General features: G+C 24.4%; 6 protein-coding genes across 6 annotated transcripts in view; 4 read left to right on the top strand and 2 right to left on the bottom strand.

The window, feature by feature from the left end:
* DDB_G0294585 (hypothetical protein) overlaps window positions 1-3,611 on the top strand; it is a gene marked incomplete at both ends in the record, with an annotated part of 5,055 nt that extends 1,444 nt beyond the window's left edge. The window contains one exon of the mRNA XM_001134560.1: window positions 1-3,611. This exon is cut by the window's left edge and continues 1,314 nt beyond it. Coding sequence (XP_001134560.1) covers window positions 1-3,611 — 3,611 coding nt within the window.
* Window positions 3,612-4,266: 655 nt separating this feature from the next.
* On the top strand, window positions 4,267-7,878 carry fhkB (FHA domain-containing protein; the record flags this gene model as incomplete). The annotated part of the gene is made up of 3 exons (XM_001134559.1): window positions 4,267-6,380; window positions 6,481-6,828; window positions 6,912-7,878. 3 exons carry the CDS (start codon window positions 4,267-4,269, stop codon window positions 7,876-7,878), a joined length of 3,429 nt encoding a protein of 1,142 aa, XP_001134559.1.
* A 775-nt stretch (window positions 7,879-8,653) lies between these two features.
* DDB_G0280597 (hypothetical protein) lies at window positions 8,654-9,008 on the top strand (the record flags this gene model as incomplete). The annotated part of the gene is made up of 2 exons (XM_635979.1): window positions 8,654-8,669; window positions 8,842-9,008. The coding sequence occupies 2 exons, from the start codon at window positions 8,654-8,656 to the stop codon at window positions 9,006-9,008; spliced, it is 183 nt and encodes a 60-aa protein (XP_641071.1).
* A 364-nt stretch (window positions 9,009-9,372) lies between these two features.
* DDB_G0280595 (hypothetical protein) lies at window positions 9,373-9,848 on the top strand (the record flags this gene model as incomplete). The annotated part of the gene is made up of 2 exons (XM_635978.1): window positions 9,373-9,590; window positions 9,728-9,848. The coding sequence occupies 2 exons, from the start codon at window positions 9,373-9,375 to the stop codon at window positions 9,846-9,848; spliced, it is 339 nt and encodes a 112-aa protein (XP_641070.1).
* A 388-nt stretch (window positions 9,849-10,236) lies between these two features.
* sdhA (succinate dehydrogenase) lies at window positions 10,237-12,117 on the bottom strand (the record flags this gene model as incomplete). The annotated part of the gene is made up of 1 exon (XM_635977.1): window positions 10,237-12,117. One exon carries the CDS (start codon window positions 12,115-12,117, stop codon window positions 10,237-10,239), a length of 1,881 nt encoding a protein of 626 aa, XP_641069.1.
* Window positions 12,118-12,527: 410 nt separating this feature from the next.
* On the bottom strand, window positions 12,528-16,773 carry DDB_G0280593 (hypothetical protein; the record flags this gene model as incomplete). Its single annotated transcript, XM_635976.1, has 3 exons — window positions 12,528-14,897; window positions 15,012-15,441; window positions 16,733-16,773. The coding sequence occupies 3 exons, from the start codon at window positions 16,771-16,773 to the stop codon at window positions 12,528-12,530; spliced, it is 2,841 nt and encodes a 946-aa protein (XP_641068.1).
* Window positions 16,774-16,858: the final 85 nt, after the last annotated feature.

The following is a 16,858-nucleotide window of genomic DNA, read 5'->3' as shown; positions in this document are numbered from 1 at the left end:
TTGAAAGTTTAAAAGAAGATGATGAAAAACAAAAACAATTTGAAATATTATTTTGGAAAGTTATAAAGACATCAAATTGTTTTGAAAGTATTTTATCTAATTTATCAAAAGAATATATGTTCCCAAAGAATAGTTTACAATTGATGAATAATGTTTGTTGGTTAATAAATAATGGTTATAAAACAATATTAAGATATAAGATTATGAATGATCATCATTTAGAGTATATAGAATATGAACCGGAGAAATCGTGTGATATAATTGATTCTGGTTTAATTCCAAAATTATTGAAATTCTTTAAAGGTGATTCAGATCCAGAATTATACAAAACCATATTTTTAAAGAAATTTAAAAAGCACTGTTCATTGACATCATCAGCAGAAGTTGTTAATTTAATTGGAATAAAAGCAAGTTGTTCAGGTAACTTGGATGCATTATTGGTATTAATGCAAAGCCCATTCAATTATCAAGTTACAATTAAAGATTTCTATAAATCTTTATCAAGAGGTGAAATTAAAATCGCAATTTGGATATTCAACTATTTAATGAAAAATATGGGTACCAAGAATGAATACAAATTAAAAAATGATGATATTGATGATTTTCTTGAATTAACCAATATTTTAAAAAATAATACTAGTTATCGTCCAACCGAAGAAGTTAGAGAAAAGATAGACCTATATAATCGTAAAAAATCAAGATTAGTTATTTTAGGTCTTGAAGTTAAAAATTTTCCAGACGATGGAGAATTAATTTCAAGAAGAAATATTGAATTGTTTTTTCCATTGAATAAACTATATAGATCTATTACAAAAGGTACAAAATTATTATTAGATGATAATAAATTACCACTTTTTAATTGGAAATTATCAAATACTGAATTAAATGATTACTATGAACTTTTAATTAAAATTGATGAAATTAATCAAGATAATTTAAAATTCAAAACTAAAGATATCGATGGAGATGAATTAGTTTGTATTTCACTCTTTGGAGGGTGTCCACTAGTTCAAAACTTCAATGTTTCTCAATTATTGAATGCATGTTATGCCATTTCTATATTGAGAAATTTTATAATACCAGATTCAATTCTTTTATCAGGTAGAAGCAAAAATGAAATTGATTTAGATGTTTTAAGTATTTATACAGAAAATATGACATATCACCATCGAATTTGGTATATTTCATACTATCTATTAGATAAATTACAACTAGATCAATTTGTTAAAAATAATCCCAACATTTTCACTAAAGAGTATCTTGAAAAACCAGTTGTTGAATTAATTAAAAAGAATGACCAATATGCAAGAAAGTTAATTGAAATGTTTTATACATTCAAAACATTTCTATATAAGAATAAAACTCCAAATAGTTTTATAGCACCAGATTATTATTATATATTAGTTAAAAATAAATTTGAAATCAGTGATAGTTTCAATAGAAATATAGGAAGGAATACAATAAATGTCAACAGTTCTGGATTAGATTTCAAAACTGTAATTAGTATTTTAGAGAATGCTGACCATCAAATGTTTGATATTTGGGTTTATCCTTATGTTGACACAGTGCCTTGCCTTATTGAAATGCTTACTGAATCTGATATGAAAACTATGTTATTTAGAAAATGTGAAAAGGGTAATCCATTTGACGAAGAAAGAATCAAACAATTATACATAGAATTGAAACGTGACTCTTATTATAATTATAATAGACATTTAAATCCTAAACTTGTACTAACACCATTCATTCAAGCTTTGAGATACTTCTTTTTAATTAACGCTATACTTAATGATGATTCTGAAAAGATTTATTCAAGTTGGTATAATCTTGGTCATTATTTTGATTATACTCAAAAATCAAGTAGATTCGTTAGAGAGATTTTACCACTTGCAAATCTTTGTAAACACATCTCATCAGTTAAAACATTGGAAACTGTATTTGAATTATCTTCAAAAACCAATACTTATCCATGGAATCATCCTGGTGATGAAAATGTAAAATCTTGGTTACCAGATAGATCAACCATTTTTTGTAATTGGGACTATACTGAATGGTTTATTAATGGAAGAATGGATTTATTCGTTTCAATGTCAAAGTTAATTCTTGCATTCATTTCAAAAGAAGAAACTCGTGGTTTCACAATTACACCATTTCCATTAAGATGCTCTTACACTTTCCAAGATTGTCAATCATTAAGATGTTTATTATTTGTAATTCAAAATCCAAGATCATTTGATATTCCAGATTTATGTACATTTACATTTTCTTTAAAAACTAAAAAATCTTTAACCGAAACAAATTCAAAATTACAAGCCACAACAACAAATTCTACTACTACTAATATTGCTGGAGTTGATGGTACTGCTGATGGTGTTGATCGTGTTGGTCATGTTGATGGTCCTGATCTTCTTGATTGTGTTGATGGTATTGATGGTGTTGATCGTGTTGATCATGTTGATCGTGTTGATCGTGTTGATCGTGCTGCTGATGGTGTTGATCGTGTTGATGGTACTGCTGATGGTGTTGATCGTGTTGGTCATGTTGATGGTCCTGATCTTCTTGATTGTGTTGATGGTATTGATGGTCTTGATCGTGCTGATGGTCTTGATGGTGTTGATAGTGTTGATCGTGTTGATCGTGTTGATAGTCTTGATCGTGTTGATGGTCTTGATCGTGTTGATGGTGTTGATCGTGTTGATCGTGTTGATAGTGTTGATCGTCTTGATGGTCTTGATCGTGTTGATCGTCTTGATCGTGTTGATCGTGTTGATCGTCTTGATGGTGCTGATGGTGTTGGTGGTGCAACTACTACTACTTCTACAACAACAACAATAACTTCAAATAATACAGCATCTGATACATCATTAAAAAGTTATAATGTTATAGAGAAACCAGATAATTTAGATCAAGATGATATTGAAAAACAAATTAAACTTATAAAAGCTGTAATTAAGAAATTAAAAAATCCATTTGCATTTGATATTCAATTCTTTCATAATAATAATCAATTACAATATTATTTACCATTGTTTAATTGGATTTTAAATACTCCATTCTTAAGAAACAAAGTTAGTAAAGGTATTGATATACTTTATTATGTTTGTGGTAGATCTATAGAATTCCTTCAAATCTATAAAGATAATTTTAAATTCCATTTATTTGATTCAACAATCTATGATTTAATTCTTCAAAATGGTGATACTGAATTCATTGGTTTATTATTTGATGAATATTATAATGGTTCCCCACCATCACAACCACCATCATCATCATCATCACAATCTTATAAAAACAATTGTGAAGAATTCAGAAAAAAGATAAAACTAATGTTACAACATTCAGTTTTAAAAGGTCATCTTTCAGTTGCTCAATTTTTACATGATAATAAAATTGGAAAACAATATTTAGAAGAGCTTGTAAATCAAAATTTTGCAGACTTAATTTCAGAGGATCGTTTGGAAATTGTTGAATTCCTTTATCAAAATAATTATATCTCAATAACTGATGTTGATTATATTGTAAATTTATTTAATAATAACAAACCAAAAAAATTAAAATTCAATTTAAAGAATTCAACTTACTATTACTGTAAAAAAGTATTCAATTTTTAATAAATGAAAAAAAAAAAAAAAAAAAAATTAATAAAATAATATAAAATAAAATTAAATAAAATAAAATTAAATAAAATAAAATAAATAAAATCTTAATAAAAAAAAAAAAAACATATTTTTATACACTTTTTTCCAGGCTCAAAAGAAAAAGTAATGAAAAAAATTAAAAAAAAAAATATATATAACAAATATAATAAATATTCATTTTAATCATTAAAGAGTCTAATTTTTATTTTAATATGCAGTTTTTTTGAAAGTTAATTCCTACATTGTTTTGTTTTTTTTTTCATTTTGAATTTTTTTAATTTGCATTATGGTCCGAAAATAGAATAAATTTTTTTTTTTTTCGTTTTGATTTTTTTTTTCTTTTGAATTGATCAACACAAGAAGGGCTAATAATAGAATAAATTTTTTTTTTTTTTTTTTTATTTTTTTGAGATCTAATCTTTTAAAAATTATTATTTGATTGCATCTCGATTTTTCGAAGAAAATATTTTATTTTTTTTTTTTAATTTCACTTATTTTTTTTTTTTTTTTTTTTTTTTTTTTTTCAAATTTTTTTTTTTTTTTTTTTTTTTTATATTTATTTTGCACTCACACCCCACATTTTACAAATAAAAAATTAAAAAAAGAAAAAAAAAAAACATTTTTAAAAATGTCTCAAGACATACAAACTCAGAACTCATATAGTGATGAATTATATTCTTCACAAATTTATTCCACACAACAACCACAACAACCACAACAACAACCACAACAACAACAATCAACCTTTTCATCACAACAAAGTCAAAGTTCATCATATGATTTCATATATTCTACACCACAAATTCATTCTCAAAATTCTCAAAATTCTCAATTCTCCCAAAATCCATTATATGATGATTTTATCCATTCTACACAAAACTCATATTCACAAAGAGTATCCTCACAAAGATCATATTCACAAAAATCTTCCTCTTCACAGATTTCATTTTCACAAATCCCATCCTCACAAATTCAATCTTCACAAATTCCATCTTCACAAATTCACTCTTCACAAATTCCATCTTCACAAAATCAATCTTCACAAAAGTCACAATTCTCATTTTCACAAATTCCTTCTTCTCAAATTCCTTCTTCTCAAAAACGTTTCTTTCAATCTCAAAATGATGATTTCGTTCCCTCTTCGCAAGTAACATCTTTACAGGATATATGTTTACCTCAACCAATACAACAACAACAACAACAACAACAACAACAACAACAACAACAACAACAACAACAACAACAACAACAACAACAACAACAACAACAACAACAACAACAATGTCAACCACAACAACAACAAACACAACAACAACAACAACAACAACAACAACAACAACAACAACAACAACAACAACAACAACAACAACAACAACAACAACAAACACAACAACAACAACAACAACCACAAGAAGATGATGATGACTATGATGATTATGATGGTTATGATAATTATGAAGATTTCGTATATAATGAAGGAGAAGAAGGAGAAGAAGATTATGAAGATTATGAACAAGAAAATGATGACGATGATGATGAGGATGAGGATGATGATGATGATGATGACGATGATGATGATGATGAGGAGGAGGAGGAAGAAAGTCAACAACAACATATAAGATCACGTGCATTACAATCAAGATCATCACAATCCAGACCTTTATTGAGATCAGGTTTTAAATCACCAATTTCAAGACTATCCCAAACAAAAACATCACCTGAATATATTTATATTTCATCTCAATCAAATACCCATACAAATCAATTAGGTCAATCATCACAACAAACAAACTCTCCAAATGTACATTTCAATTCATTACAACAAAAAAAAAAACAACAACAACAACAACAACAACAACAACAACAACAACAACAACAACAACAACAACAACAACAACAACAACAACAACAACAATCTCAACAAATAATAGGATCACAATCATCACAATCATCACAACTTCCACCAACACAACCACCAGTTGAGGTTCCAGTTAATTTAGGAAGGCTAATACCAATTAATGCATCACATATTCCAATTAATCTTAATCTTAAACGAGAAGATAGAATTGTAGTTGGAAGAAGTAGTTCATGTGATGCAAGATTAATTGATAATTATTTAACAATTAGTGGTAAACATTGCGAAATCTATAGAGCTGACAATTTAACTTGTTTAAAGCATATACCATTGTGTAAGGATAAAACAGATTGTCATAAAAACTTTGGCATGCTTATTGTTCATGATATAAGCTCTAATGGTTCATATATCAATGGCGAATTAATTGGTAATGGTAAGACTAGAATACTTAGATCAGATGACATTTTGTCTCTTGGCCATCCAAGTGGTGATTTAAAATTCATTTTTGAAAGTGAATTTCAATTCAACTTTATTTTGGATATAAAGGATAACGTCAATAATCTCAATGAAAATCTGGATTATAAAAAACTAAGGACTGCCTATGATAATGCAAGAATTGAAAATAAAAATTGTGCATTAAGAGATTATTACTTTGTAAAAGAAATAGGATCTGGTGGTTATGGTATCGTTTATGAAGGCCTATACAAATTAAATGGTAAAAGAGTTGCTATCAAACATATTGACCTTCTAAAGAATGGCTCTACCAGTAAATCTATGGAATTGGTTTCAAAAGAATACAATGCCCTCAAGAATATAAAACATAGAAATGTTATTGAATTTTTTGATATTGTTTTTTCAAGTACCGATTGCTTTTTTATTGTTGAACTGTAAGATATACATATATATATATATATATATATATATATATATCTTTATTTATTTTTTTAAAATTTTACTAACAAAAATATATATTTATAAAATTTATAGAGCAACTAATGATTTATCAAATTTACTTAGAAAAAGATGTGTTGATGAAGATGATATAAAAAGAATATGTAAACAATTATTACTAGGTTTTAACTATCTTCATAATTTAGGCATTGTTCATAGAGATTTAAAACCAGAGAATATTTTATATAATGAATTTAAACAAGGATTTTCAATCAAAATTACAGATTTTGGTTTATCTTCTTTCGTTGAAGAATCTCAATATCTTCAAACTTTTTGTGGTACACCACTTTTCTTTGCACCTGAAGTAATTGCAAACAATTTCTTTTCAAATGGTTATGGTAAATCTTGTGATTTATGGTCAATCGGTGTAACTTTATATTTATCGTATGTAATATATAAATATATATAGATTTGATTTATTTAATAATTTTTTAATTTTTTTTTTTTTTTTTTAAAAAAAATAATAGATTATGTAAATATAAACCATTTATTGTTGATTGCAGAGATTTATACCATTCATTTATAAATGGTAACCTTGGCTTCACATCAAAGAAATGGGCAAAAATTTCAAACTATGCTAAAGATTTAGTGAGAAGATTATTAGTGATTGACCCAGAACATAGAATAACAATCAAAGAAGCTTTGAATCATCCATGGTTTACACAAGATCGTCGTTTTTTTAAAAAATATCCAAAACACTACAAAAGCAGAGCACAACCAAAAACTCAATTCTTTGTTGAATGTTTCAATGTATATTATGATCTTAAAAGTGAAACTGGATTCATCTGTTTTAGAGAACACTTTGATAACTTAGAAACCAATTATGCTTTGTTCAAACAAAATTTCGATAATAATAATAATAATAATAATAATAATAATAATAATAATAATAATAATAATAATAATAATAATAATAATAATAATATTAATAATAATAATAATAATATTAATAATAATAATATTAATAACAACAATAACAATAATAATAATAATAATAATAATACTAATACTAATAATATTAATAATAATAATAATAATTATAATAATAGTCATAATCATAATAATAATAATCATAATCATAATCATAATCTTAATAATCATAATCATAATAATAATCATCATCATAATCATAATCATAATCATAATCATAATCATAATCATAATCATAATCATAATCATAATCATAATCATAATCATAATCATAATAATCATAATAATAATAATAATAATAATAATAATAATAATAATAATAATAATAATAATAATAATAATAATAATAATAATAATAATAATAATAATAATAATAATAATAATAATAATAATAATAATAATTACTATAATAATAATATTAATAATATTAATAATAATATTAATAATAATATTAATAATAATAATAATTATCACCAACAATATACTCAACATACTACTATGTAAAATAAAAATAAAATTAGACCAGTTTTTGTGAAATAGAATTAAGTTAATTATAAGTAAAAAATAAATTTATCAAACTCTTTATACCTAAAAATAATAAAAAATAAAAAATTGAAGTTTACTTTAAATAGATTTAATAATTGTATTTTTTATTGAATTCTCCGCACTATTATTAATTTAAAAAAAAAAAAAAACGTCATTGTCTCACCATATCTTGTTAATATAATTTGTAAAAAAAATAATAAAACCAAACTACAATAAACTCTAACATTAAATGACAATGTGTGGGAAATCAAAGAATAATATTTATTTTGAATTTTTATTTGTTTTTTTTTATTTTTTTTTATTTATTTATTTTTTGATGAGCAATTGATAAAAGACTGTTACCTTTATCAAAAACCCATATCAAAATTTCCCTTTAATTAAAAAAAAATTAATTTTTTTCCTTGTTTTTTTTTTTTAGTGAAACAAACTTAATTAGGAAATACAAATGCCAATAATAGAATGCAGAAGTTAGGTATTGCCCAAATTTACCACCTCATTAAAAATATATAAATTATATTAATACATTCTAAACGAAATGCTAGTTTAACAATAATATCTTATTTTTTTTTTTTTTTTTTTTTTTTTTTTTTTAATTATTTCTGTCTTAATTGTTTTTTATTGTTTTTTATTGTTTTTTAAAATGTAAATATTTGTGATTTAATATAAAATAGAATTCCAATTTTTTTTTTTTTTTTTTATTTTTTTTTTATTTAACAATCAATTGATAAATAAAATGAATAGATTTAGAGGTAATTTAAAAATAACTAAAATAATATAAATTAAATCATTTACTAATTGTAATTTTTAATTTAATTTATTTTATTTACTTTATTTTATTTTATTTTATTTTAATTTACTTTAAATTTATTTTATTTACTTTTTATTTTATTTTGTTTTATTTTTTTCTCTTCCTTTTTTCAGTCGCAACTGACCAATTAGACCTATATAAAGCAAGTCTAATGAATAGAGCTTTTTCTTCTAACCAAAATAGCCGAAATAATGGAAAATATTTCCTTCAGCAACTAACCCAATTCCAGAGTACCGAAATAAAGGGAGAAGGATCAGTGATCAGAAATTTAGATAACTAAATAATATTTTAAAATATTTATAAAGTTAATTAAGAAAAAAAAAAAAAAAAAAAAAAATATCAAGACAGTGTAAAATAAAATTTAATTTTTTTTTTATTTTTGTTTTTTTTTTTTTTTGTTTTTTCAAAAAAAAAAAAAAGATTGATGAAAAAAGTGAAAATTTTTTATTTTTTATTTTTTTTTATTTTTTTTTATTTTTTTTTAAAATTACTATTACAATCGTTCATAGTTTTTTGTGTACATTTAAACCTTTTCAAAATTAAAGAAGAGGTGTATATAGTTAAATAGCAATAAATATTATTTGTAAATCAAACATAAATTCAAAAATAAATACATATATAAATAATAATAATAAAAATAAAAAATGACAGGACATGCACCAGAATCAACTTTTAATGCAGATGGTAGCAGAAAAATGATTGCAACTCAACAACAATGTGAAGACAAGAATCTTCCATTAAGTTTTAGAGATTATTGTGCACATTTATTAATTCCACTCAATGATTGCAGAGTTTCAACTTATTATGCACCATGGAAATGCATGGATGAAAAACATGCATACGAAGGTTGTCAATATGACGAGTAAGATCATTTTTAATACTTTATAATAAGAAATATGTTATGATCTTTCATCAATTTATATATATATAAAACAATTATTGTCATCAGGCGTTAATTTGAAAATTTATTAATTTATTAATTTATTCAAAAATTTATAGATATTTATATAGAAAAATAAAGAAATCAGAACAAGATGAAGCTGAAAGAATAAAAAGGGAAGTTGTTATTGAAAAAGAAAATCCAAAAGATAGACCATATGAAGAAATTAAACTTTCATAAATAATAGATATAAAATATTTTAATAGTTACCAAGTATAATAACGAACATATAGCAAAAGAAATAAAAAAAAATAAAAAAAGTAATAATAAAAAAAAAAAATTTTAAAAATAATCCAACAAATAACCAAATATGTATATATATTTTTTTTTTATAATTAAAATAAATTATTTTATATATTTTTATTATTATTTTTCTTTTATTATTTTTTTTTGTTTTTACAATATATTTTTAAGTATTTGTGAAAGATTAAGTTTTTTTTTTTTTTTTTTTTTCTTTTTTGAAATATAATTATATTTGAAAAAATCTTTTTTAAAATTATTGATGGTGGTTTTATATTTATAAATTTGTTCTTTTTTGGTATTATTGTTTTTTTTTTTTTTTCTCTCTTTAATAAACTCTCTTGAATGGTTTAATAGTTTCCATTTCAGATTGATCTAAAGTTTCAGAAACTACTGGACGATAGTTAAGGGTAACTTTACCAGTATTAACATCTAAATAGGATAAGGTATGTTTCATCCAGTTGGCATCATCTCTTTCTTTGTAATCTTCACGAGCATGAGCACCACGACTTTCTTTACGTGCTTCAGCAGAGTGCATAGTGAGGACGGCTTGAGTCATAAGATTTTGGAGTTCTAATGATTCGATTAAATCGGTATTCCAAATCATGGTACGATCGGTGGTTTTGAGATCATTTATGAGTGAACGAGCACATTTATCAATTAATTCAACACCTTCCTTTAAGACTTGACCATCTCTAAAGACGGCAGCATTTCTTTGCATAATCTTTTGCATCTCTAAACGAATTTCAGCGGTTGAACGAGTACCATTAGAGAAACGAATGGCATCAATATTTGCAATTGATTCTTCACCAGCATTTGGTGGTAATGGTTTGTGTGGGGTATCCTTGGCGAGGGTATTTTCGATTTCATTGGCTACAGCTCTACCAAAGACAACGATATCCAATAGAGAGTTGGCACCTAAACGATTGGCACCATGGACAGAGACACAAGCAGATTCACCGGCGGCATAAAGACCTTTGACTAATTTATCTTTACCATCGACTTGAGTGATGACTTGACCTTTGTAGTTGGTTGGAATACCACCCATATTGTAATGAACGGTTGGAATGACTGGAATTGGTTCTTTGGTGACATCGACACCAGCGAAAATCATAGCGGTCTCTCTAATACCTGGAAGACGTTCATCGATAATCTCTGGTGAAAGATGGGTGAGATTGAGGAGACAATGATCCTTTTCTGGACCAACACCACGACCTTCTCTAATTTCCATGGTTTCAGAACGAGAGACGACATCACGAGAGGCTAAATCGGCTACGGATGGGGCATAACGAGGCATGAAACGTTCACCGGAACTATTGAGGAGATAACCACCTTCACCACGAGCACCTTCGGTGATTAAACAACCACTACCATAGATACCAGTTGGATGGAATTGAACAAACTCTAAATCTTGACATGGGAGACCAGCTCTAATGACCATAGCATTACCATCACCAGTGCAAGTGTGAGCAGAGGTTGCAGAGAAATAGGCTCTACCATAACCACCGGTTGCAATGACGGTAGCATGTGATCTGAAACGATGAATGGTACCATCTTCCAAGTTGATGGCAACGACACCACGGCAATCCCCATTTTCCATAATGAGATCAGTTACAAAATACTCAATGAAGAATTTTGTGTTATGTTTAACGGCTTGACCATAGAGAGTGTGTAAGAGAGCATGACCTGTACGATCTGCAGCAGCACAACAACGAGTTGCTTGACCACCTTTACCAAAATTTTTACTTTGACCACCGAATGCTCTTTGATAGATACGACCATCATCCATACGTGAGAATGGTACACCATATTGTTCTAATTCTAAAACGGTTGGAACTGCTTCTTTACACATGTAATGAATGGCGTCTTGATCACCTAAAAAATCACTTCCCTTTACTGTATCATATGCGTGCCATCTCCAATCATCTTGATCTGCATTTCCTAAAGCAGCATTAATACCACCTTGTGCTGCGACTGTATGGGAACGAGTTGGGAATAATTTAGTGATACATGCTGTCTTGTAACCTTTTTCTGTTAAACCTAAGGCTGCTCTAAGACCTGCACCACCTGCACCAACAACAATTGCATCATATGTATGATCTACAACTGCATAATCTCTACTTTGAGTTTGTGTTGAAAAACTTCTAATTAATCCATTTGATTTGGTTGAGCAAACTTTTTTAGTTAATTTTAATGCTGATGATAACATTTCTATAATTTATTTATTCTACAAAAAATATATACAATATATTTTCCTCCTTTTTCTTTATAAATATACAAATAAAAAAAAAATTAATAAAATAAAAAAAAATGATAATCTGTGATGATGAAAAAAAAAAAAGTATTGAAATGAAATTGAAAAAAAAAAAAAAAAAATAAAAAAAAAAAAAAAATAAAAAATAAAAAATTGAAAAAAAAAAAAAATAAAAAAAAAAAAAAAAAAAAAAAAAATAAAATAATAAAAAAATAAAAAAATAAAACAAAAAAAGTAAAAAAATAAAAACAAAAAATAAGATAAATGGACAATGAAAAAACATTGTTCAAAAATGATTGATTATTAATTTTTTTTTTTTTTTTTTTCTTCAAATTTATTTATATAAATATATATATATTTAAAATTTATTTATGAAAAGGGAAATATTTTGGTTCTGGTGGGTATTCGTAAATAATTTTTAATTTTTCCATTTCATCTGGCATTCTATTTGGAAAAACAACTCTAATATTTTTATATAAATAGTATTTTCTTTTTTTCACACATATAAATCTAAGATGAATAGCATATTTTAATATATTTTGATTATTATTATTAAAATTATTATTAATATTATTATTATTATTATTATTATTAATATTTAATGAACTTAATGATGTTGCTAAATTATTATTTTCATTATTGTTAATTTGATTATTGTTATTATTATTATTATTATTACTATTACTATTATTATTATTATTATTATTATTATTATTATTATTATTATTATTATTATTATTATTATTATTTTGATTAAATGATATAATTTTTTGTCTTATAAAAGTTTTAGTATCAGAACCCATATCAGTGAGATTAAAGTCAACTAAAAAAGTTTTGATTGGAGTATTGAAGGGATTAAAGAGTGTTAATTGTATTAAACCTTTGGCTGGTACTCTAAATCCTTTATCACCAAGATCAATATCGGCCACATAGGGTGTATCATGATCAACATGATAGTAGATTGAAGAGAATGGAATTTTCTTATGAGGAGGAATATAATCTTTACCACTAACTCCTAAATCGGCAAGATAACCATCAAACATTGTTGATGGTGTATTTGACATATTTCCAGTTAGGAGTGATTCTTGAAATGATCCAAATGACATAAAACCATTATTATAGTTGCTATTATACCCAAAAGCATCATGAACCATATTTATTGATGATGGTGATTTGTATTTACTATTCATACTATTACTTGGTGAAGATAAAAAGTTAAAACTACCACTACCACTATTGGAAATTGATGAAGGAGATAATCCATCAAAAAATAGAGTTCTTCTATGACCATTTCTATAAGGAGAGGATGGAGGTGAAATAGTACTTGAACCACTCTTATTTGGAGAATTTAATAAACTAAATGAATGAAGTGGTGGGCTAGTAGGTGAGAATGGGAATGATTTAAATTGAACTGGAGAAAAATGAGGTGGAGTAAGTGATTGTTGATAATAATGTTGACTTTGTTGATCATATTTACCATTTATTTTCATTGGTGATATGTTTATATTATTATTATTACTATTTTTATTATTATTAATATTAATATTAATATTATTATTTGTATTATTAATATTATTATTTTCACTTGTATTTGCTAGAATATTGATACCATTGTTGTTGCTATTGCTATTATTATTACTATTCATTAGAGATGGGGAAGATGGTGAGGATTTTGGAATTGAAATTGGTGCTGATGAAGGTGATGTTGATTGTGATTTTTTATTTGACAAACATGTTGAAGAAGATATATTTGCATTATTTGCAAGTAATGATGAAAGAGATGTAGTACTAGAATGTGATTTTGATTTACTATTTTTTGATTTTTGTTGTATTAATGATGCTAATGAAGGTAAATTATTATTGTTGCTATTGGAAGTTGTAGTTGTAGTATTTATAGGTTGACAATGACAAAGTAAATTTGAAGAACAAGATCTAGATGGATAAATAACTATTGAACTTGATGAACCATCAATAATTGGCATTGGTGTATTTGGGAACTGAACGGTTAATGAAATTGAACCTTTAGAAGTTTCATGTGGTGGGAAATTTAATTTAACCAAATGAGTGAATTCTTCGGGTTTGTAATTGAATGGTGGTGGAAAATTTTGAGAAACCCCATACTTGATCTTTGGTAATTGTGGCACCATCGTTGATGAACCCATTTGTTGTTGTTTCTTTAAGCATTGGTATAATGGCATTGATGATAAAACATAATAAAGTGATTTAATTAACATTGATGAGTTTAAATCATTATTATTATCATTATAACCACTATAATTAATATTAGTTTTACCATGATTTGGTGGTGATAATGGTGATAAACTAAATAATGGTATATTATTATTATTATTATTTATATTATCATTATTGCTATTATTTTTATTATTATTTTTATTATTATTTTCACCATTATCATTTGATATAATAGTTGAAGATGATGGTGATGATGATGAAGTTGTTAAAGGTGTTGATGTTGGAGTTAATATATTTACAGTGTTGTTATTTAAAGTTAATGAAGGTGATGAAATTAAAAGGTTTTTATTAAATTGTTGATTAAAGTCAATTGGGGTAAAAGTAAACATCCATCTCTCTAAGAGTGAATGTTTAAATTCGTTAGTTTCAGAATTATATGTACAAAGGAATATATCGATTTTTAAAGGACTAGATAAAATATGTTCACACCAAAGTGTTAAATCTCTATTGATTTCATTTATTTCAACATATTCTAAATGAATCTATATTAAAGGTGAATGATAATAAAATTGTTAAAAATTTATTTCTATCTCTGTCTCTTTCTTTGTTTCTTTCTTTATTTAGTTTTTAATAAATAATATATAATGTTTACTTACATCTTTATCTCTGTATTCACCTAAATCATTAGGATTTAAAGTTTTCGATTGAAATAAACCACCTTCAAAACTTTTAATATTAAAAACATCAGGTACAAATGAATGTAATTGATTTGATGTGGTATTATTGTTTTGATTGGGTGATAAATAGGATTGTTGTTGTTGTTGTTGTTGTAAATGACTATGATCGGATGAAGATCTAGTTTGATAAATTAATTGAATTGATGTTTGAAGTAATTGATAGACTGATGGATCAGTATCAGAGCTATTGGTAGTATTACTATCGATATGCATTGATTTTTGTATTGGAGATTGAATAGGTGAGTATAGTTCCTCTTCTTTATGTTGTTCTTGTTGCTGTTGTTGTTGTTGTTGTTGTTGTTGTTGTTGTTGTTGATGTTTTTGTCCCTCTTTATCATATGGTGAAGTCCTATATTGTGTATTGTTTTGATTCATTATGGGCATTTTCCACTTTTTTTTTTTTTTTTTTTTTTTTTTGCTAACTTTTTTTTTTTTAATTAATGTGTAAAAAAAAAAAAAAAAAAAGAAAAAAAGAAAAAAAAATAATATAGAGGGATGAAGGAGTAAAAGAAGAAAGAATACAATTATTTGATAATGTTTATTGTTTATGTATATTCATAGTATAAAATTATATATATATTATTTGTGTTAATGAATTTTGTGTGTGATAAAATATCTTTTTTTTTTTTTTTTGTTTGCGTATTTTTGAAAAAAAAGAAAAAAAAAAAAAAAAAAGAAAAAAAAAAAAAAAATTAAAATTAAAAAAAAAAATAAAATTAAAAAAGAGAATTATAATAAAATTTTTCTAAATTCTTCGTATGTGTTGTTTAATTAATAATAAAATTATAGTTATTATTATAATTTTTTTTTTTTTTATTGAGTTGGTGGTTAAAATATAAAAAAGAATCTTTTTAAATTTAATTAAAAATATATTTTTTTTTTATTATTTTAAATTGATTGAAAAAAAAAAATAAATTAAATTAAAATAAAATAAAATAAAATAAAATAAAATAAAATAAAATAATTTTCTTTTTTATTTTTTTTAGGTAAAACTATTTTTAAATTATATAAGTTAAATATAATTGAAATAAAAAAATATTAAAAAGTTAATAAAATTATTAAAAAAAAAAAATAAAAAAGAAAAATTTATAAATAAAATATATTGTCAAAATGGATTATTTATATTCCAATGAGGTTTCTCATATTACAAAAAAAAAATCGATGTATGATTTAACTAAAATAATAGTTGGGTCAAATTTATTGTTTTATTTTTTTTTTTTTATTACCACACTTTACCACAGTGGTGGGTATGAAAAAATATAAATTTTTTTTTTTATTTGCCGAGGCACTATTATTAGTATTGTTAGTTATTATTGAAAAAATAAAAAATAAAAAATAATAAAGTTGACTGCCAAATGAGAAAAGTAAAAAAAAAAAAAAAAGAAAAATTATAATCTATAATATTTTTTTATTTAATTAGAAATATTTTTTCTTTTTTTTTTTTTTTTTTTTTTTTTTTTTATGGCTTGTAAAAATCAAGATAAAAAGGTAATAAAAAAAATAAAAAAAATTTTAAATTGTTTTAACAATCTAATTCTACTTTTTTATACCAAATTGACACTTAGGAAAAAAAAAAATAATTTAATTTTATTTGTTTTTAATATGGATTTAGAATAGAAAAAGAGTACCCTAAAATTCACAAAATGATATAATATATAAAAAAAAAAACGAATTCAAACATTTTTTTTTTTTCTTTTTTTTTTTCTTTTTTTTTTTTTTTCGATATCAAAAATTTTGATTTTTAAAATTTAATACTATATCATCAA

This window comes from Dictyostelium discoideum (assembly GCF_000004695.1).
Source record: "Dictyostelium discoideum AX4 chromosome 3 chromosome, whole genome shotgun sequence".
Lineage (NCBI taxonomy): Eukaryota > Evosea > Eumycetozoa > Dictyosteliales > Dictyosteliaceae > Dictyostelium > Dictyostelium discoideum.
This window is presented reverse-complemented; position numbering and strand designations above follow the sequence as displayed.